Raw genomic sequence first — 21,538 nt, forward strand, 5'->3', positions numbered from 1 at the left:
TGTCTCCAGCACTTGCAAGTTGACAGCAGTAGGATGTTTGGAAATTAGATGAGCTCAGAAGATCCACTTAATCTCTCCCAGGCAGCTGGAGGGATCTTTAATGAATCCAGGAGAAAATGAGCCAAGTTGCAAAGTTGACTGTGCAATAAGGTGATGAGCATTTGCTGCCTGTTCTGGGCTCCTCACTTTATTGTTCTTAAATGGTCTGGATGTACAATCTACATTAGCTAGGCCTTGGCTCTATTTAAGAGACAGAAAATGGTAGATTACAAGGATCTAGAAAGGTCTGGGGGCTTCAGTTCCCATTTTTATAAACAATATAACAAGCAAAAAAAAAAATTCTAAAAGCCATAACTCAAATGAGGCTGAAGGAAGGAGCATGGTGCTAGATCCCTGCTCTCTCCAAGAGGCGTAGCTCTCTTCCATCAATACTGTGCCTCCCAGCGCACCTCGCTATCTAGTACAGCCACATACCTTGTGCTGTGGTGTTGCTTTTTGTGATAAAACAGTGTGCCTATAGAGAGGAGTTATCATTCTCTCTCTCTCTCTCTCTCTCTATATATATATATATAACCTCATCCATTTGAAATTTGCTGGAATGAACCTGCAAGAAGAAACCACCCATTTCTCTATAGCGTTGAGCTCCGATGTAGAGAGCTAGGAGGAAGAAGTCTGAGTAGGCCTGGATGAACTGAAAATACTACATGTGGACACCCAGAGCAAGGATATGGACAATGAGCTGGTTTGATTAGATAAGAAACAGTCCCTTCCAGGAAGGAGGACATGCAATTGTGGGAGACATTGTTGATCAGCTCTCTCCTGGGCACCTGCCATTGAACTGGGGAGGGCAAAGGGGGAAAAGCAAAAGGTGCAGACAGGGGACTCTGGCTTGTACAGTTACCTCTACCACCCTTTAATATTTGCAATTACAACCCATGGCAGCTGGGTTTGTGCAGTCATTACCTAGACAAGGTTCAAGGAGATCCTTTCCTTATCGTATTTCTTGGTTTATCCATTTCTTCGTTCCCTTAAACAGTATCCTGTTTAAATGCAACTCTAATTTGACTTTGACTGTTAATACTGAGTAGGATAAGTTTGATCTATTGACAGACAGCAGAGGCTGTGTGTCACTGATGCCTCCTCCTCGTCGTGTTGGGAATTAGCTTGAGGCCAATGCCCACGTCCATGGTGTGCACACCAGCACTCTGTCTCTGCTTCTGACTATGGCTCCTCTCTCTGACTATGGCTCCCAAAACCACAGCATCCTCTCTTCAACTCAGCCCCCCAGTTAGGTCACCATCCACTTTTCCCCCCTTCTGGGATGTGGGGGAGAAGATTATCTCTGTCCAACAGTCCCAACACTTCCCCACTGGTGAGTGGGTGGGGGGAACTAGTCACTGCCCTGTCCAAGGTGCTTACAGTTCACTCAACCATCTAGGCACACAGTCCTTACTCCCTTGGCTCTCAGCAGCAACTGCCCCTACCCTGCAACTTTCTTTTATATGGACCTTCTGGGCCCTGATTGGCTGTCCCTCACAGTCCCTCTCCTATTGGCTGTGTCCCACACAGCCTCCCCAGGGCTCTGTTAACCCCTTCTCTGCCAATGTGGGATGGTGGCTCCATCACACTATGTCATAGGGTCTAAGGAGGAGCTGTGTTTCCAGCCTTATGATGAGGCACTGATGGAGGTCCATACTGGTATAAAGCTAACCCTGTCACTATAGATTGGCCAAGGCTGGATGACCCACATTACACAGATACCAAAGTTTAAAGTGGCCTGGGTGAAGCTGAGTGGCAGATGTGAGACCACTGTGGTGAGATGTGATGCAAGTCAGGTATTCAATGAGTCCATAGTAGCACCGCGATTGGAGATGGAGCTCAGCCCCCAGGGGCTACAGCCCCTATAAGCTACCTGCTCTGTCAAGATGCTATTTTTAAACTTAGATGCTTAAAGTTGATATTTAGCTGCCCAGGTCCAGGCACTTGTGTTTTGAAACTATGTTGGTGAATGGTACCAGCAACGGTGCCATAATTAGCGTGAGGTGAATTTTTTTCAACCAATAGTAAATTTGCCAAATAATGTTTTATTCAGGGCCCCAAAACTGTTCATGAATTTGGGGCAAAGTCAGTGAATAGTTTCAGCTGAAAAAAAAATTTAAAAATGTTGAAAATTTCCTTCTGACATTTTTCAAAATGAACTGTGTCAACATGTCATTTAGGAAATGTTGTTTTGAAGCGACATTCAAAACGTTTCATTCGACCTGAAGAAAATTTATGTTTTTGTCTTGTTTTGGCAAGGGAACACTGGGGGGAAAACCCCCGTTTTGGTTTAAAACAAACTGAATATTTTGAGGGGGATTTTTTTGGTTCAGCCACCAAACCGAAAAATCAAATTATTCACTCCGTTTTAATCATAACGCATTTGTTTAGATGGGAACTACTGGCCTGGGAATGAGATTTCTGTACACTTCTTCTTGCATTTCCAGCTTAGAACTGGGCTTGTCTGTTTATGCTGGACTCTAAGAACAGACAAGCTCTGCTGTGTCAGTGCTCTGCACCCATCCCTGGCTGACCTACAAGCCGGGAGTAGAGGTTCCTGACTGGCAAAGATAGGCCATCTCACACTCCTATCTGAGCTATGGCTGCTGTTTAGTATTAAAGTATTAATCTCCCCATCTCCCTAGAAATACTGAAAAAAAGCTGTAATTTGATTATGAGCTAGTGAATGACAGACCCAGATCTTCGGTGAGACCACTTTAAGCCCTGCAGACAGATTAACTAGACTGGATCACAACACTGTATGCGCACATACCACACAGACTAGGAGAACCACTTGATGGCTTTAGTTGATCGTTAGGCAGGCACAGAGACCCCCAAGAACTCTTTCGCTCTGACTCTCCCATACAAACCCTCAGTATGCTGGCTCCTTCAGGATGGGATGGCCGGGAGGACAACCATCAGCCATCCTATCCTGTTGTCTCTCCAGACCTTAATCATTGGTTTTTATTTCACCTTCTGATGAGATGAACCAGGGCCACCTCCCCACCACCCCAGAGGCAGCTGTTAGACAGGGACAGGTTCTGAGGTGGAAGCAAGACACAGGCTGGGGGCAGTGGTGTGGTGTTATACTCACAGTGTCAGTATTGAATTTCCCATGGCCTTCCAAGTGGTTGCTGGATGCTGGGCTCTTGCTCTTGGGGGGCTGCAGCTTGCTAGTGGCCTTCTGTTTACTGCTTTCTCGTTGTGGCTTGCTCAGCAGTTTGCTGTGGGACCTGGCTCAACTCCATCTTCTCCTGCCTTCTTCTGCACTCTGGCAGCAGGCTGACACCTCACTGAGCTGCCTTTTGGAGCTTTCTCTCCTCCATCTGATGGCTGAGGTGCTTTTCTCCCTCTCTCAGCCCCCACCTGCTTCTCTGGAGCTACCAACCCTTTCTCATCCCCAGCCTGAACCAGGAACGAGAGCTGCACCAAGAGGACAGCAATGGTGGTCACTGCATAAACCTTCATCCTTGGGCTCTGGCTTCCTCTCAGCTACTGTGTGTTCCTGTGCCCAGCCCAGGTGCTTGTAGGGAGGATCAGACCTGCCTCTTGCTCAGTGTTGGTGGCTGAAACCCTTTTATAAAGCAGAGATCTCCCTCCACCCCACCCCTCTTTCTGGGTGTCAATGACACTGAAATTCTAGCTTTCGTCTTATACCTGCAAACCTGGCTGCTACTGCTGGGAAACTCCCCCTCCCCCAAACTCTCTCATAGCCCTCCCATGAGCAACACCCCCTCCCTCTTTCCAAGGGTATCTGTGTGTGTCTAGTGTACTCTTTCCCAGTTGTGATCATGGCATATTTTGGCTAAACTATTTGCAGGCAGGATTGAGATAAATAAATGGATCTGCTGGCAAACTGTGCACATCAGGTGTGGGGAGGTGCATGAGAGGAAAGGGTTAATTTGGTCTCAAAGGCATGTTTTACAACCATACATTTTTAAATACCTTAGATGACTGATTATGCACTTTCACCACTGGGATGTTGGGGTGGGGGCATGTTTCTTTCACTGCTTCCAATGGAAAGACCCTTGGTACCCCCACTTTTTGGTTAGGCTGAGGTTGCCCCCTGAGTACACAAAGGTGGTGGGAAAAGGTGTTAGCTCGATGCGAACTGATGCGAGTATGTGTACACAAGTAGGGAATCACACCCCCAGCTCGTAGTGTAGACATAGCCTTAGTGAAAAATGAATGTTTCTGAGACTGTATAACAGGCAGAGAAGATTCCTGCTTTGTTTCCAGTGGTGCAAAACACAACCTCCAGTACTTACAGGTGAGAGAAAAGCTAGTCATCCACCTTAGCTGGCCTTGCTGCTGAATTTAGCCAATGAATTACGAACACCACCTGCTGGTTTTGAAGAGGAGGAAGGTTGGGCCACTGTAATACTGGAGGGCTAATGCTACACACACACACACCAACTGCTCTCTATCCATAAGGGTACCAGTGAAGGAGGTTTAATTGCACAGACGACCACCAGTCCATTGAACTCTGAAGCTGAACATTGAACAACCCCAACAAGCAGTGCTTAAAGTTGCAAGGTTGGGGGTTCTAGACCCAGTGGAGAAAAAATCGAGCTGGATCACTGAGGGGCACACACACACTTTAAGCATTGTCTTACCACAGCTGCTGCTCCCAGCTTATGTGAAACCTGCCACTTTTTTAAGACCACTTTAAGCACTGACAGCAAGTTCAGGCTGAAACCGCAATAGGGTATTTCGCTAACCATATACTTCCATCTAACTTGTAAAACCCCATGGGTGTCTTACAAGCATTTGGAACTGCAAGCACACGGACTTGCATAGTGGCTCTTGTGAGGTGAGCTAGGAACCGGGTTAAAATCATCACCTTCAGTGTCACTTGTGACCTGATCATTGTTTGAGTGGTGATACCCAGCCCCAGGTCCTCCGAGGTATTTAGGCTCCTGTGACACAGAGGCCCAGTAGTAGTTGACTGCTCTGTCTCAGCCTCATACACCTCTCACACCAGTTATATTTACATAAAAGGTGACATGCCATATATCATTTGAAATCTACTAACACACTGGTCATTAATGTCACTGTGAAATGTTTGTAACAACACTGTAGGTGAGATTATAGATCCTTTCTGATATTATGTCTTGGAGACTGAACAGACAAAGGAGATAAAACAGATCTTTTTTCCAAATGAAGGGAACAGAATATGGTGGCAGATGTCCCATTCAGGAAAGGGGGGGTCTGACTTGCTGCCTCCGGGTCAGCCAGTGGCTAACCCTCCTACAGCTTTATAAGTGGGGGGGATGTGATCCTGAGAGCACCCCAATGCCAGATGGAATAAACTTACTTTTCATAGGTTTGTTTGCTCAGTGGTCAGAGGATTAGCAACTTGCCAGAAGCTGAAGGACGGTATCTAATTTGTATTAATGGTACATTTTGTTACTGCCTCAGTAATAAAAAGCTGGATGCCAGAAGAGCCACAGGTAGAAGAATGGTCTTGTGGTTAAACACTGGGCTGGGAGCTGGTAAATCTTGGTTTGGTTCCCAGCTGTGCTACAGACTCACTGAGACCTTGGGAAATTCACTTAATCCCTGTGCCGCACATTTGCCATTTGTAATACAAGAACAGCGCTGCCCCACCTCAGCGAGGAGATGTGAGGTTATATTCATTTGTGTTTCGGAAGCACATGGACATTGCAGAGGGGCGATAGAAGTATCTAGATATTTAAGTCCCAACATACAATGCTCCACTTTGATCACTGGGCCATATCATAGAACTGTGTGCCAGTGGGTTGCTGTTTGGCAAGCCCATATGTAATAAGCATATTGTCTCAGATATCCATTGTTTTGCTGAAGTAGTGGCTGAGCAGGGCTGTTGAAAGGAGTTTGGCGTCTACCCTATGAAGATGGGAGGAAGAAATACAAGCTTTTTCAGGAAGGTGCAACCCAAGCTGTTTAAGCACCCTGTTTTTTTTTTTTTCTTTTTTTTTGCTTTCTGGGAGATATTGGCTGTGTGGCATTGGGGGATTGACAGTGGGGGGTGGAAATCTGAAGTAATGTTGCACTTCAGGTGTGGTTGGAATGGAACATCTGCTAGAGCTCTGGAGCATAAACTCTAATTCATCTTCCACACCTTCACCTCTGGCCAGCTCCTAGCCTTGACCTGTTCCAGGTTCACGCTGACAGTACTGATCTCCTGGGAGACGGGCTCGTATGAACGGAGGGAGAGGCAGGCAGAGAGCAGGCCCATCCGGACGCAGGTATCTGTGTCGTGCCCAGCAAGTAGCCCAGCGATTATCCCTGCCATTAAACTGGGAAGAGAAAGAAAAGACAGCTTCGGACATTGGGGAATGGTTTTGATTCTGCAGACCTTGCCATCCCAAAGAGACACTAAAGTATCTCTATTCACAAAACAAAGCTAAAAGCCAAGGGTCCCTACAGCAAATCAACCTACAAGCAACAGAAACTGGGATGGGGGAAAGGAGGATCTAACAAGGGGTCTGAGTATCCCTAAGGAAGACTGAAAGTCCCCTCTCTTGTCGTGTCCCAACCTCAGGACGCTGGGTCACAGACATTATCCTTTTAATGGAGAAAGATATCATGTCCTGGAGATGTCCCTTCCCAGGTTCCTGACAAGACTTTAAAACAGTGAGTGCCCCCTCATTTTATTCTATCCCAGCATGCTTTGGAAATAGAGTTGCCAACCCTCCAGGATTGTCCTGGAGTCTCCACGAATTAAAGATTAACCTTTAATTGAAGATTATGTCATGAGATGAAATCTCCAGGAATACGTCCAACCAAAACTGGCAGCTCTGTTTGGGAGGTTAGTCAGTGCGGCATGGCTACTCAGTGCAGATGTGACCAGTAGAGCTCAGAATATGTAGCACAGGTGCTGGAACTGGGGGTGCTGCTGCACCTCCTGGCTTCAAGTGGTTTCCATCATATCCAGGGTTTACAGTTTGGTTCAGTGGCTCTCAGCACCCCCACTATACAAATTGTTCCAGCACCCCTGATATGTAGCTCACTATTGAGCCTCAGTGCCTGAATTTAAGAAGCTCCCAGTATCATTGGGACGTAAAAAAGGAGACAGAACTTCCTTTAGAGACTCTAAGTAATGTTTCTTACCATAACAGAGGAGTTAACAGGAGAGATTCCTTCCTCTGTCATGCGCACAGCCAGGCTACTCCCAGTCTCCTGGGGTAGAGTGCCCTGCCTCTGAGATGTTTGTGAAATTGTTTTTAATTTTCTGAGACAAGGTGGGCGAGGTAATATCTTTTATCGAACCAACCTCGGTTTGTGAGAGAGACAAGCTTTGGAGCTACACAGAGCTCTTCTTCACATCTGGGAAAGGTACTCCCAGCATCACAGCCAAGTACAAGGTGGAGCAGACTGCTTAGTGTAAGGAGTTACCACATGTTGCAAGAGACCATTCAAAGATCTTTTCCCCTCTAGGCGTTTAACAATGGGGGTGGGGAATAGTTAGGATAAAGGTAGGGAATTGTTGGGAGTTAGAAGATAGGGGATGGGAGCATGAGCTTCTAAGCTTCCTGACTTGCTGGTGGCTGGTTCTATTGACTTCTGCTGCTGCATGTGAGACATTCTGGGTGATGTATTCAAGTTCTATCAAGGGGACCTGGGTATATGGATAGAAGCCTCTTTCTAGCATTTATACACATCTAAAGAAATAAGACAGAGGAAACAGCAGTGAAGATGAGGAAAAAGGAAAGACGAGGAAGAGAGAAGGTGATGGTGATCATAAGAAGAGAAAAGGGATGGTGATGTAAAGGAGATGGAGAGTGGGTAAGACTAATGGGAAGTTCTAGGAGGATGGAGGCGATGTTTAAAAAAAGCAGAGAGATAGCGCTAATATCAGGGGAGGGGCTTAGGGCTCTAAAACAGAGCTCCCACGTTGGCAAGGGGAGGGAGTCCTCTTCAGATAAAGTAGTCTTGTCAACTTTCAGCCAGCAGTTCATCTAAGGTCTCTGCAGGCTTCATCTGCCTAGTAAAGGTTACAGCAGCTGCAGGTGGCATTGTAGTGCTAGGGCCTCCTCGGGTCTGGGGAGCTGCACTTAGCTACCCTTGCCTTGTAGCTATGGGCCAGCAGAGATTTACACTCAGTACCAGCATGGCCTTCCACTCTGAAGAGCGGCTACTGCCGAGAGCTTCCAGGTGCTTCTCACTACATCCTAGGGGTGCGAAGGAAAAACTTCCATTTCTTACTTAGACGAATTACCTCAGTTTCTGCTTAACAAAAGGCACAGAACATTGTGGTTTGTGATGACCTTTCAATCTCTCAACAGCTCCTGAGACTTGGAATAAATATTTGGAGGGGATTATTCCTTAGCAGTGCTGTGTACGTGCATACACTGTTATGTTGTTACAGCAACCAGGGTGCAGGGAGCAAACAGCTTCCACAGACTGACAATGGACCCAGCCATCTGGGCAGGGATTCCAGAGAACCTTAAGATACAAATGAATTGCATGCTCCTCTTGAGCCAGTGCCCCTACCTACCCCCTTCCCTCCAGTGGCTCCTGCTGGGAGAGACTGAGACTGGAGTAGCTCTAAGCACCTTCCCCAAGCCACAGCTTTGGCACCATTAACTACAGCACAGTGAACCTTGATGGATCCGAGCACAGCATTTGGAAGGTGAAACTAACTGAGACATGAATGTGTTGGCTACTTCTGGTTAGATTCCATTGTTCAATCCCTTGAAACTGCTCACGGCCACCCTGTATGCCGTGAGTGTATGCAGCTTTGGTTTCTCAGCACATGTAGCCTGTGTGAGCACTGGTCTTAAAGGTCTCGCAAGGAGTCTGTTCTTGCATCCAGCACTGTATGAAAAAGAGGATTTCTGCAGAGTGAAGGAGCAGCCATGGGATAGCAGGAGAAGGAAATTACCTAAATTTCAGGAAACTGAAAGATTCTAAGAAATGCCAAATGGACTCAAAGAAACTGAGCTTCGTGAGAGCAGATCAATTTAAATTTAATAGGACTACAGTAATATAGGTACTAATGGGCCTGAACTTTCAGGGTCCTCTAGGAAGAAAAAGTTTAGTAGTCATCAGACATATCCTGGACAATGTCTGGCAGGGGAGCAGCTTAAAGCAAATAGGAAGCTTAGGTAAAATTTAGAAGAGAACAAATTATAAGCTATTAGGCCACGTATAACAATTATTCTGGAGGAGGCTAGGTCATTGTTCAATGTATCGTGCCCAGTTGTGATCACCCCACCTTCAATATGTGGCTGAGATTGAAAAAGTCTAGAGAAATGCAGTGCTGAGGGAAAGAGATATGGCAGGATTTACATATGAGGAGTGATCGGAAACACTGTGATTGTTTAGTCTGGAAAGGAGAAAGTAGAGGAGTGTTGACTGAGGTACTCAGAATTACTAATAGCTCACCTTAAGTGATCACTCTGGTTACAGTGTGTATGGTAACACCCATTGCTTCATGTTCTCTATGTATATAAATCTCCCCACTATATTTTCCACTGAATGCATCGCTGAAGTGAGCTGTAGCTCACAAAAGCTTATGCTCAAATAAATTTGTTAGTCTCTAAGGTGCCACAAGTCCTCCTTTTCTTTTTGCGAATACAGACTAACACGGCTGCTACTCTGACACCTGTCATTGTGCAAGGCACTGCATTTAGCTGTATGGAGTAAAAATCTATCAACTTCATGAAAAAACTCATACAGATACAGACAGACATCATCTTCCTTTCCAAATGCAAACGGATGGACATCGTACCAAAAGGACTGAAGGTAAAAAATCCATTACAATCTACATACCACACACTATGCTGACAGCTTGTGCCACACGCTCTCAAAGAAACTGAGGAATCACCTGATCAACATCCTCTACAGCAAACAGGGAAAGATTAAGAATGAGCTCTCAGAACTGGATACTCTCATAAAAAACCAACCTTCCACACAAACTTCCTCGTGGCTGGACTTTATAAAAACTAGACAAGCCATTTACAACACACACTTGCTTCTCTACAAAAGAAAAAGGACACTAAACTATCTAAACTACTACATGCCACAAGGGGCCACAACAGTGGTTCCCTTAACCCGCCCAGCAATATTGTTAATCTATCCAACTATACTCTTAGCCCAGCAGAAGAATCTGTCCTATTTCGGGGCCTCTCCTTCTGCCCCACCAGCCCCACGAACATGATACAGTTCTGTGGTGACCTAGAATCCTATTTTCAACGCCTCCAACTCAAGGAATATTTCCAACACACCTCTGAACAACATACTAACCCACAGAGAGCTTCCTACCAAGACTACAAAAAGAAGGATTCTGGGTGGACTCCTCCTGAAGGTCGAAACAACAGACTGGACTTCTGCATAGAGTGCTTCCGCCGACATGCACGGGATGAAATTGTGGAAAAGCAGCATCACTTGCTCCACAACCTCAGCCGTGCAGAACACAATGCCATCCACGGCCTCAGAAACAACTCTGACATCATAATCAAAGAGGCTGACAAAGGAGGTGCTGTCATCATGAATAGGTCAGAATATGAACAAGAGGCTGCTAGGCAGCTCTCCAACACCACTTTCTACAAGCCATTACCCTCTGATCGCACTGAGGGTTACCAAAAGAAACTACAGCATTTGCTCAAGAAACTCCCTGAAAAAGCACAAGAAAAAATCCGCACAGACACACCCCTGGAACCCCGACCTGGGGTATTCTATCTGCTACCCAAGATCCATAAACCTGGAAATCCTGGATGCCCCATCATCTCAGCAGGATTGTCTGGCTATGTAGACTCCCTCCTCAGGCCCTACGCTACCAGCACTCCCAGCTCCCTTCGAGACACCACTGACTTCCTGAGGAAACTACAATCCATCGGTGATCTTCCTGAAAACACCATCCTGGCCACTATGGATGTAGAAGCCCTCTACACCAACATTCCACACAAAGATGGACTACAAGCCGTCAGGAACAGTATCCCCGATAATGTCACAGCAAACCTGGTGGCTGAACTTTGATTTTGTCCTCCCCCATAACTATTTCACATTTGGGGACAATGTATACCTTCAAATCAGCGGCACTGCTATGGGTACCCGCATGGCCCCACAGTATGCCAACATTTTTATGGCTGACTCAGAACAACGCTTCCTCAGCTCTCGTCCCCAATGCCCCTACTCTACTTGCGCTACTTTAATGACATCTTCATCATCTGGACCCATGGAAAAGAAGCCCTTGAGGAATTCCACCATGATTTCAACAATTTCCATCCCACCATCAACCTCAGCCTGGATCCACTTCCTGGACACTACGGTGCTAATAAGCGATGGTCACATAAACACCACCCTATACCGGAAACCTACTGACCGCTATTCCTACCTACATGCCTCCAGCTTTCATCCAGATCCATTGTCTACAGCCAAGCTCTACGATACAACCGCATTTGCTCCAACCCCTCAGACAGAGACAAACACCTACAAGATCTCTATCAAGCATTCTTACAACTACAATACCCACTTGCCAAAGTGAAGAAACAGATTGACAGAGCCAGAACAGTACCCAGAAGTCACTTACTACAGGACAGGCCCAACAAAGAAAATAACAGAATGCCACTAGCCATCACCTTCAGCCCCCAACTAAAACCTCTCCAACGCATCATCAAGGATCTACAACCTATCCTGAAGGACGACCCATCACTTTCACAGATCTTGGGAGACAGGCCAGTCCTTGCTTACAGACAGCCCCCCAACCTGAAGCAAATACTCACCAGCAACCATGCAACACACAACAGAACCACTAACCCAGGAACCTATCCTTGCAGCAAAGCCCGTTGCCAACTGTGTCCACATATCTATTCAGGGGACACCATCATAGGGCCTAATTACATCAGCCACACTATCAGAGGCTCATTCACCTGCACATCTACCAATGTGATATATGCCATCATGTGCCAGCAATGCCCCTCTGCCACGTACATTGATCGTACTTTTCTATGTAAAAGAATAAATGGACACAAATCAGACGTCAAGAATTATAACATTCATAAACCAGTCGGAGAACACTTCAGTTTCTCTGGTCACTCGATTACAGACCTAAAAGTCGCAATATTACAACAAAAAGACTTCAAAAACAGACTCCAACAAGAGACTGCTGAATTGGAATTAATTTGCAAACTGGATACAATTAACTTAGGCTTGAATAGAGACTGGGAGTGGATGGGTCATTACACAAAGTAAAACTATTTCCCCATGTTTATCCCCCCCACCCCCCACTGTTCCTCAGATGTTCTTGTCAACTGCTGGAAATGGCCCACCTTGATTATCACTACAAAAGGTTCCACCACCCCCCTCCCTTCCCCCCCCCCCGCTCTCCTGCTGGTAATAGCTCACCCTACCTGATCACTCTCATTATAATGTGTATGGTAACACATGATTGTTCCATGTTCTCTATGTATATAAATCTCCCCACTGTATTTTCCACTGAATGCATCCGATGAAGTGAGCTGTAGCTCACGAAAGCTTAGGCTCAAATAAATTTGTTAGTCTCTAAGGTGCCACGAGTCCTCCTTTTCTTTTTGCAAATACAGACTAACATGGCTGCTACTCTGAAACCTAGAATTACTAAGGTTTCCATGAAACTAATCAGTCCCTTTTTATGCTGTCCTCTAGCATGAGAAAGGGGGAGGCTAATCACTCCTTTCAATTAGTGGCAAATAAATGTGGAAAAATCTGCCTCATACAGACTTCCCAGACAGTTCACTGCAGTAAAATATCAGTCATTGCAGCTTATGAAAAAAGGTCTGGATAATTATGTCTGGATAATTATGACTGTATCACATGTAGTTATACAAGACAAGGAGGATAATAAAGATGTCAGCTGATCACTATGGGGTCAGTAAGTAATGCCTGTCCCCTCCGACCCCAGTGTACAGCATTGCATCAATGATTAGGTAAGGTATGGTGAGAACTCAAAGCATAAGGTACCAGCCACTCCCACAGGCAGAAAACTGGACCTGATGAACTGAACTTATATGGCAACTCCTGCCTTTAAGGCACTTCCTGGCCTTTTAGCAAACCTTACAACGAAGGTTAAGTCTCACTTCCACTGGAGAGAAACTGATCCAGCTTTGGCTTAAGGTAGTTTACTTTATTTTGACTACTGCTGTAGTACTTCAATAGCCACTAACGTCAAGAAGTTTGACAGCCCAGCCCAGAGTAATTCAGAACTTGTGGCTGTACTGCTGGGACCTTGGATGCTGTAGCATATGTTCAAGACGGTTCTGGGAAAAGGAGGATGAGTGGCCAGATGGGCTTCAATCGATATTAAGCTGTTATGGGCAAATTCTTAGTATGCGTTGTGGAGAATGATGTCCCTTACTCCTTATTGGGTGGATTTAATGTTTAATTCCCAAGCAGAAGAGTGAAATCTGTCTTCATGGTAGTGTTAAAAATTCCAGATAGGAATTCAGCTGCAGAAAATAAAGAAATCCCATAACTGCATCTTTTCTCTGGGTAATTAGTAATATACCTGTCACCCGCTCCTGAGACATTCACTATCTCTTCCCTGGAGATGGGGATTGCTGGGTAGTGGGTGGCACACAGCTCGCCGGCAGCATTCTGTAGAGAGGGAGAGGAGGAGTGACATTACTGGGAATTCACCGAATTCTAGAAGCAATATTTGGACCTGGCTGATCTTGCCCACAGCTGCCTCAATACTTAGAGTCCAAATAATATTTTTTTACATTTTGAATCACATTCACTTTGTCTATGTTTGCGCCCTTTTGGGGTTCGCTTTCCACCAAGACTTCTGCAACTGAGAGCGTGTATGTTCGTGGAGAGTGTGTTTTAAACTTGCATTCTTAATTACTCAGGGAAAAGCACATTTTAAATGTGCTTTCTGTGATCACTCCACAGATATGAATCACTGTATCACAGGATGGTCCTTCCTGGAGCACTCTCCTGTGGCAAGCTACAGCATGACTGAGGCACCTGCCTCAGTTTCCCTTTCAGAGTCCCCAGTAACTCCTTGCAAGCTTATCCTCCAGTCCTTTGATTTATTACCAGAAACATATTTCAAATCATCCAAATGATAATGAAAGTACTATACATAGTCCATTTCTCACATCCCAGCACAGAGAGTCTTTACAAATCCAACGACATGGCACCCCACATACTACACTCCAGAGTTTTCCACCACACCTAGGCTTCTTGTCAGTCCTCCTCTGTCCTTCTGCTAAGAAAGCCACCCCAGCCCTTCCCACAAGAGTAAGTTCTACTCTCAGGGCTGGCTCCAGGCACCAGCGAAGGAAGCAGGTGCCTGGGGCGGGCAACAGAAAGGGGCGGCATTCCGTCAGTTATTGAGGCGGCACGGACAGGTCTTCGGCGGCACTTCGGCGGCAGCCCAATCGATTTTTTTTTTCGCCGCTTGAGGTGGCAAAAAAACTGGAGCTGGCCCTGCCTACTCTCCCCAGCAGGAACCCCCAGAGCCTTACCAGGGGAGCATCCCACACTTCCCCTGGCCCTCTCACTGCTTCCCTGGGGCCAGCTCTCCAGTGTGGAGGGGAGTAAGCCCTGCTGCTCTTCCCATCTTCAGCCCTCTCCAGTCCTGGGCTGCAGCTTAGACATCAGCAGGCAACTCCCACTGCTGCTCTCTGGCCTTCAGCCTTGGCCCTCTGGCTTGGGGACATGTGCCAGCCACCAAACCCCTCTTGCTGCTCTCCTGTCTAGCCTTTTCCCAGGAACCAACTACAGCTTCCTTCCAGGATCTTCCACCATCCCCCTGGTGTGTGGAAGCTCTCACCTGACCTTTTCCTGACTGACTCAGTCTGTGCTCTAAGACCTGGGCTCACCCAGTCTCCCTCCTCTTTCAGTTTCTCCTTGATCCTTTATAGTTAGGGCCCTACCAAATTCCATTTTGGTCAATTTCACAGTCATGGGATTTAAAAAAATCATAAATTTCATGATTTCAGCTATTTAAATCTGAAATTTCATTATGTTGAAATTGTAGGGGTCCTGACCCAAAAAGGAGTTGGGGGGGTCATAAAGTTATTGTAGGAGGGGTTGCGGTGCTGCTACCCTTACTTATGTGCTGCTACTGGTGGTGGCTCTGCCTCAGAGCTGGGCAGCTGGACAGCAGCGGCTGCTGGCTGGGAGCCCAGCTGCGAAGGCAGAAAAATCGCCAGCAGGAGCACAAAAGTAAGGGTGGCATGGTATGATATTGCCACCCTTACTTCTGCGCTGCTACTGGTGGGGTGCTGCCTGCAGAGCTGGGTGCTCAGCCAACAGCCACTACTCTCCAGCCTCCCAGCTCTGAAGGCAGCGCAGAAGGGTGGCAATGCTATGACCCCCCTAAAATAACCTTGCAACCCTGCTGCAAATCCCTTTGGGTAAGACCCCTAGTTTGAGAAAGGCTGGTCTTCCCTGTGAAATCTGTATAGTATAGGGTAAAGACACACAAAAGACCAGATTTCACAGAGGGAGAGCAGATTTCCCAGTCCAGGATGCATTTTTCATGGCCGTGAATTTGGTAGGGCACTATTTATAGTCCCAGGTGCTGCCTTGGCCTCTTAACTGGCCAAACTGAGAGCACCTGCTCTGGCACAGTGGACCTGGACCTGCCTCCTTTACCACCCTGTGACACCCAGTGGCATTGGAAAGGAAGGCTCAATTTCCATTATTAATCTGCGGAGCCAGCCAGTCCTCCAGGGTCAGGTATATGGATAGCAGCATTAACCTTGGTGAGAGAGGCTTGAAGAGTCACTACTATGCTGGTGCTCCCAGGCACAAGGGAATGAGAACTCCTTGCCACTCAGTTGGTCTTCCTGAGCCTCCTACCTGTTTGTGAGTTCCAGGGCACAGTGAGACACGCCCTTCCACTCTCCTGCCACACAAGAGGACTCCATGCATGCCGAGTGTCACCACCACACAGTGCAGTTGTGTCAGCAAGGGGCGGGTCAGGGTCATCGCAGTCCTGACAACATCCTCCAGCCTGGACGGCAGCTCTTTAGACAGCAATGGAAGAAAAGCCGTGACATCACTTCAGACCACAAAGCTGCTGACTTGAGCTTTCCATGTCACCGGGATGTTGGCCTATTTGTGAGTGGTTTTCAAGGTCTAGCTGGGAGTTTACAGTGCTCTCGGAAAACGCTGACAGCATGAGCACAGGCAGCCACAGAGCTGATATATTGTGCAAACTTCCCACTCACAGTTCCCCCCTGTGCTTCTCATTCCTGACCTGCAACACTCCCCATCCCTATTCCAGTTCTGGTCTTCCACGTAGCCTCTCCAATGCACCTCCACTCCGAAATGAGGATACCATCTCTCATGAGTTTACACCTGTGTGTGTGTGCAGGGGACAAAATAACTGTGTCTGTGTCTTAATGTCATTGCGTTGGTGTCCGCATAGGGCGATGTTTCATTTCCTATAGAGACAGCATCACAGTCTGAAGACAAATACCATCATACTGTGATGCTTCATTGGGACATCTGAAATAAACTAGTGATCCTATTTGCTTGGTTGGGCTTGTAGCGTGCATGACAAAAACAGTGACTCAAACTCTAGAATATGTAGCAATCCGAGACCTGCAGCAGTCTCTGCTGGACTAGTTTTTTGCCTTATCTGAGTCAAGTTTCTGAGCTTGCGAAGATTTTGTGAGGTGGTCTAGATGCCTCATTAGTTAACCACGGTCTTTAGGTTCAGTGCATTTATTTTAACACACACACACACACACACACACACACACAACCAAAGGGGGACTGAAATAGAAATTAATTAAAATACAAGTCTGTGTACTAACCATAGAAAATCCATGTTCTTTCAGGACACACAGAATGGTTACCAGCTCCTCTGCTTAGTGAACTGCAGCTTCTAAGCTAGTTCATCACTCCTCTGCCCAAAGCTGGCCTTCCCTGCTTCTTGGGCTTTGTAAAATCTCCAGCTGCTGTAGCTGTTTTGGTAACCTAAGTTAACTCTTCTGGAGGCAGTACTATGACAAACAGCTCTGCTGTTTCTAGAAGTGCTGGTTCAGCATAGTGAGGGACTTGCGGTCAGTGGAAGCAGTCAGTCTGGAATGGCGGCAGGGGTGGGGAAAACGCAGCTCCCTGTGCAGTGTCTAGGTTAATCTGAAAGTATTGCTCTCTCGCTACCACATCACTGTACTGTACCTGCCGGCACAGGGTGCCCGAGGGTCCGATTTATTGCCCTTAGTTCTCGCAGATTGGGGGAGATGTAGGTCAGCGCTCTCCAGCTGTCTGAAAGGAATGGCTTAGAAGCCTTGTTCTCATCTGTCGGCTCATAGCACACTTCAAAACAAAATTGTAGTTGGTTAGCCGATATAACAATCTCTCTGCTTCAGGACAGGCAGATATTTGGAATGCTCGCTGTGATTTTTACAATGTTTGGTATCTACACTTTATTTTAGTTAGCTATCTCCAATCTCCCTTTCTGCTGCAACAGTAATGATTCACCTGCTTCTGGCTCTGGGGTGATGTGATGAGAGGCAGATTCAGGAATGGGCATTTAGTTTGATAGACAGGCCAGTGAGCCAGCCAGCCAGCCAGCAGGAACTATCTTTGTAGTCTCTGCTCACTGGCTGAATCTAGAGAACTGTCTTCCCCTACAGAGCTTACTTCTGAAGAAGATGAGGGAACAATTCTGAAGTCTGAAGATGGGTTGTGAAGAGTCTTCAGCAAACCAAGAAGGGGCCAGTGTATTTCACAAGAAGCAGGGGGGCAAATCATTTTAAAAAATAGGTAAGTTAAAATGTATTGCTTTGCTGAATGCCACAAACCATGGGAGACATACAGCATACAAGTCTGTGCCTGCCTCAGCTTTCAGCTTAGCTTTTCAGTTCACCTTTAACCTTTGCTGGTTTTCTGTCAGTGCTGGGGCAGTATAGGTTACCCTTATAAAAATCTGATGTAGCTGCAGAATAAGAAAAACTAAAAATATATGAAAACATATTTCATATATTTTTTAAAAACCATGCGGGAGGAGGGGAATAACTTGAGATGCAAGATAGTGTTGGTGCGTTCAACTCTCAGTCTCTCATTGAAGTTAGCAGGAGCTGAGGGTGCTCAGCACCTTGCGGGTCATATTTCAAAACATGCACGATTATGCCCCAAGGGGTCCATTTGCAGTGAGTTCTCCTTACCTGCTACCTGGTGCTCTCTAGCAATTTCACAGACGTACTGAATGGTGGCAACTGGCACGTTCCCATCAATACATACCAATGGGGCCAAGCATAGACTCTCCTTGAACTTGCACACCTAGTGAAAATACAGAACACAGAACAGGGGCAGCTTGATCCAACTTGATCCAGCTTGACACGATTGGACAAGAATGAGATTTGCAAACCTAGCGCATCTTGCTGATAGACTCAGGTGGCTAGGATGTATTTGAAATATCAATTTTTGCTGAAACTCTTAGATGCAGGCTTGACGTGAACCAAGAAGAACATTTTCCGAGAAAAAGCAGGTTTTACAGGTTCTCAATTTTTTTCCTTCTCTTTCCCATCCTCCACTACCAAGCCTTGTACCAGACCAGCCTGTCCTCCTCACAGAGGAAGGTTGCTGGTGGCTCCCCCTCAAGATCTTTACTGCTGCTCCTATATCAACTGAAGGTCTCTAGGGAGCAAAATGAGATGCTTCCTCCCCTTTGAGGTCCAGTGGGGTGCCTCTGCAGGGCTCCCAAACTCTGCTAGGCCAGGGAACAAGGGACTACATCTCATTCTCAGATCCCCATATGTCAGTCCATTGCAGTACCAACACTAAATTGCAGGACTATCTTGGAGAGGAGCTATTAATACTTACAATGTGTCTCATAGTCAAGCCAGAATGATTAGAGAGGGCAGTTTATTCAGACCCTTGAAAATATTTTATTTCAACGGCAGCTAGACACCTAAATGCCTTTTGAGACCTGGCCCTTTTTCAATAACAGGTCTAAACCAAAACAATAGAAATAACTGGCCACATTCAGACCTGATCTAAACAAATGCACCGGGTCTGAATTCAGCCTAACATGTATCTCTCTGAAGCCTTGTGAAGGTATAAATAGAAGATAGGAGTACGAAGGAGACAAAAGACTGATCTGAGTTAGAAGAGGACATCCCAACATATAATGGTGACAGAGCCGTCAGTCTAGCACCAGATTCCTTTATCATAATGAGTACCTGCCACCCAAGAAATCCTACCAAATGCACTACCTGCATATGAAGCCTGTGCTGAATGTCAGAAGGAAAAGAGGTTAGCATTCAACCCATTTGGGGAGAGGAGCTAGCTAGAAATTGCCTGCACACTATGAAGGCCATGGAGAAATCACCAAAACCAGACCAACTTTCTAGCCAAGACTTTCAGAAGTGGGGTGCCTAAAGTTAGACTCCAAACGCCATACTTAGCCCATAGGAGCCTCTAAGTGCTCACTACCTTGGAAAATCAGACAACTTTTTAGGGGCCTGAATATGGACACAGGAGCCTAACTTTAAGCACTGTCTTAAGCCTTTCAGCTCCTATGTGTGTTGCACTGAACATATCCCACTCACAGGCCTTCAAACTCCAACATTCATACTTAACCCTCTATATTCCTGGATCTTCAAATCACTCCCCTTCTTTCTGTGTTTGTGTCTATTACTCCATTTGCAGGCCTTCAAATGCCCCCAATTTTTTATGCATAACCTGTTAACTGGCCTTTAAACATCCATCCAGGAAATCTTATTTCCCCTCTGCCTTTATCTCTCAGGTCTGAGGCTTTACCTCAATGCAATCATCTTTCCCTCCAGTGAGAACTGAACTGAGATTCTCTTCAGCATGCATCATCTTTGCTGCTCCCTAATTACCCAAAGGGGTCACAGGTGTGAAATCAAGTTTTCTCTCTCCCAGGGGCTGAAGATACTGCCTCTATGGTACTTCCAGATCTTGACCACTTGGGCGGTGAATGGCAGCAGAGAGCAGAGGGACTGATCACTTAAGTAAGCAGCCCAGTATTTCTTGTTACTCAGCTAGAAATATTAAGGTACGACATGTTCATTTTAGCTATCACAGTAGTCATCTCCCATAACCATGGCATCCCTGAGGCAGACGTGCAGAATTCAGAGACACTGTGATAATGTATGTCCCAGCCCTGTTGTGGCTCTTTGTGGCTGGCGTGACAACACGCTGCACAAATGGCTGCCACGTGCCGTCGACTTCCATCCCTACTCCAGCAGTCTCTCGCTCTCTCACATGTCTCTGCTAAATTTCCTTGAAGTAAACATCACCACAATGCAGCTTTCATCAGTAGCTAGGCTCAGAGTTTCCATTGGTTATTTTGCAAAGCTCCTGAGGATTAACCCATCATGTAATGGTTTTGTTTTCCTGTCTGATGCCAAGGTGTGGGGAGGGGAAAGGTGGAGATGGAAGTGGGAGCAGTGATCACTTTTTCCCCCTAGGAATTCTGAACCTCCTGGGGGTCCCGCTGATAAGTAAATTACACTTGCCTTCCAAATCACCATCAGTTGTTAAGTACAGGCTCTTGTTTGGTCAACAGTGGAATTAGTGGTGGAAGGGGGTAGGGCTGTGGGGGTTTGTTTGTTTGAATCCATCTTTAATCATCACTTCCGTTAGTGTCCTGAAACCTTCCCTAACCACCAGGCTGAGAAGCAGACTCTGTTTAGCTGTGTTTAAATAGCTCAGCATGTAGAAACAGAGAGGACGGGGGAGTAGAGAGAAGGTGATGGGACAGGAAAATGGGCTTTCGGGGCCTTATCCATGCTTCCTATTTTGGTTTCCAAAGGAGAAACACCATCTCCAGGTCGGTGGGCATGAAGTTACTGAGGGCTCAAAGGGGCCTTGAGAAATAGGCTGCCTTGGATTAGTTTTCGAGAAGTCTGTGGCACAGACGTTGTGGATAGGGCAGCATTGATGACCCTCAGTTGGGAAAAGAACGTTTTCTGTTTCCATCTGGCTAGCTGGAAATAAGTAGCTTTGGCTGGACAGCAGCTTGCTGCAGTGCCATTTCACTGACCCAAGTTTGAGACTACCCTTAGGCTTCCACAGGTTGATGCTGCTTTCAGTATGCCGCCACTTGCAATGTATAATTATGTTATCTAGGCATCCTCCACCCACAAGCACGTGCACTAGATACTTGCAACTGTCACACATCCAGGCTCCTCCTTATGAGTGAAGGACTACAGGTCAGAGGGAGTCCTTACATGTTGCTCCGTTATCTGCTGGTGGATGTCCATGTCTCCCAAGCCAAGGCTGAGCTCCCCGCTGCCTGTAATCACTGCACAGTAGGTGGCTGTACTGTGCCCCGCAAGCTGAAGGACTCCTGCCATGTCCTAAAACAGGAGGAAGAGTCATAAATGGAGTAAATTTTCCTTCTCTATCACACTCAGCTGACTTCAGGTTTCTCTTCCCCCAGCAGACAGCCTCATGGCAGCCCACCTATCTGTTCTCAGTTTCACTTCCTCCCTGTCTTGAGCTGAGCAACATCAGTGAGGAATCCCACAATACCCAGTGTGGACAGTACTGGTTGGTGGTTTGTTTTTAATGGGTGTAAGGCACCCAGGCTCCATAGAGA

General features: G+C 46.5%; 1 protein-coding gene across 4 annotated transcripts in view; it reads right to left on the reverse strand.

Moving 5' to 3' along the window:
• Positions 1-21,538, reverse strand: part of LOC311512054 (uncharacterized protein) — a gene marked incomplete at its 5' end in the record, with an annotated part of 57,907 nt that overhangs the window by 4,561 nt on the left and 31,808 nt on the right. For 3 of the 4 annotated variants that reach the window (XM_084613070.1, XM_084613069.1, XM_084613068.1), the window contains 6 exons: positions 6,143-6,320; positions 13,511-13,599; positions 15,817-15,983; positions 17,146-17,283; positions 18,135-18,249; positions 21,168-21,296. In XM_084613070.1, the coding sequence (XP_084469196.1) occupies positions 6,143-6,320; positions 13,511-13,599; positions 15,817-15,983; positions 17,146-17,283; positions 18,135-18,249; positions 21,168-21,296 (816 nt within the window). The remainder of the gene's footprint in view (positions 1-6,142; positions 6,321-13,510; positions 13,600-15,816; positions 15,984-17,145; positions 17,284-18,134; positions 18,250-21,167; positions 21,297-21,538) is intronic. The other variant, XM_084613071.1, reaches the window with a different exon arrangement.

The sequence above is a fragment of the Lepidochelys olivacea genome (assembly GCF_965140295.1).
Source record: "Lepidochelys olivacea isolate rLepOli2 genome assembly, chromosome: 1".
In the NCBI taxonomy this organism is placed as follows: Eukaryota; Metazoa; Chordata; order Testudines; family Cheloniidae; genus Lepidochelys; species Lepidochelys olivacea.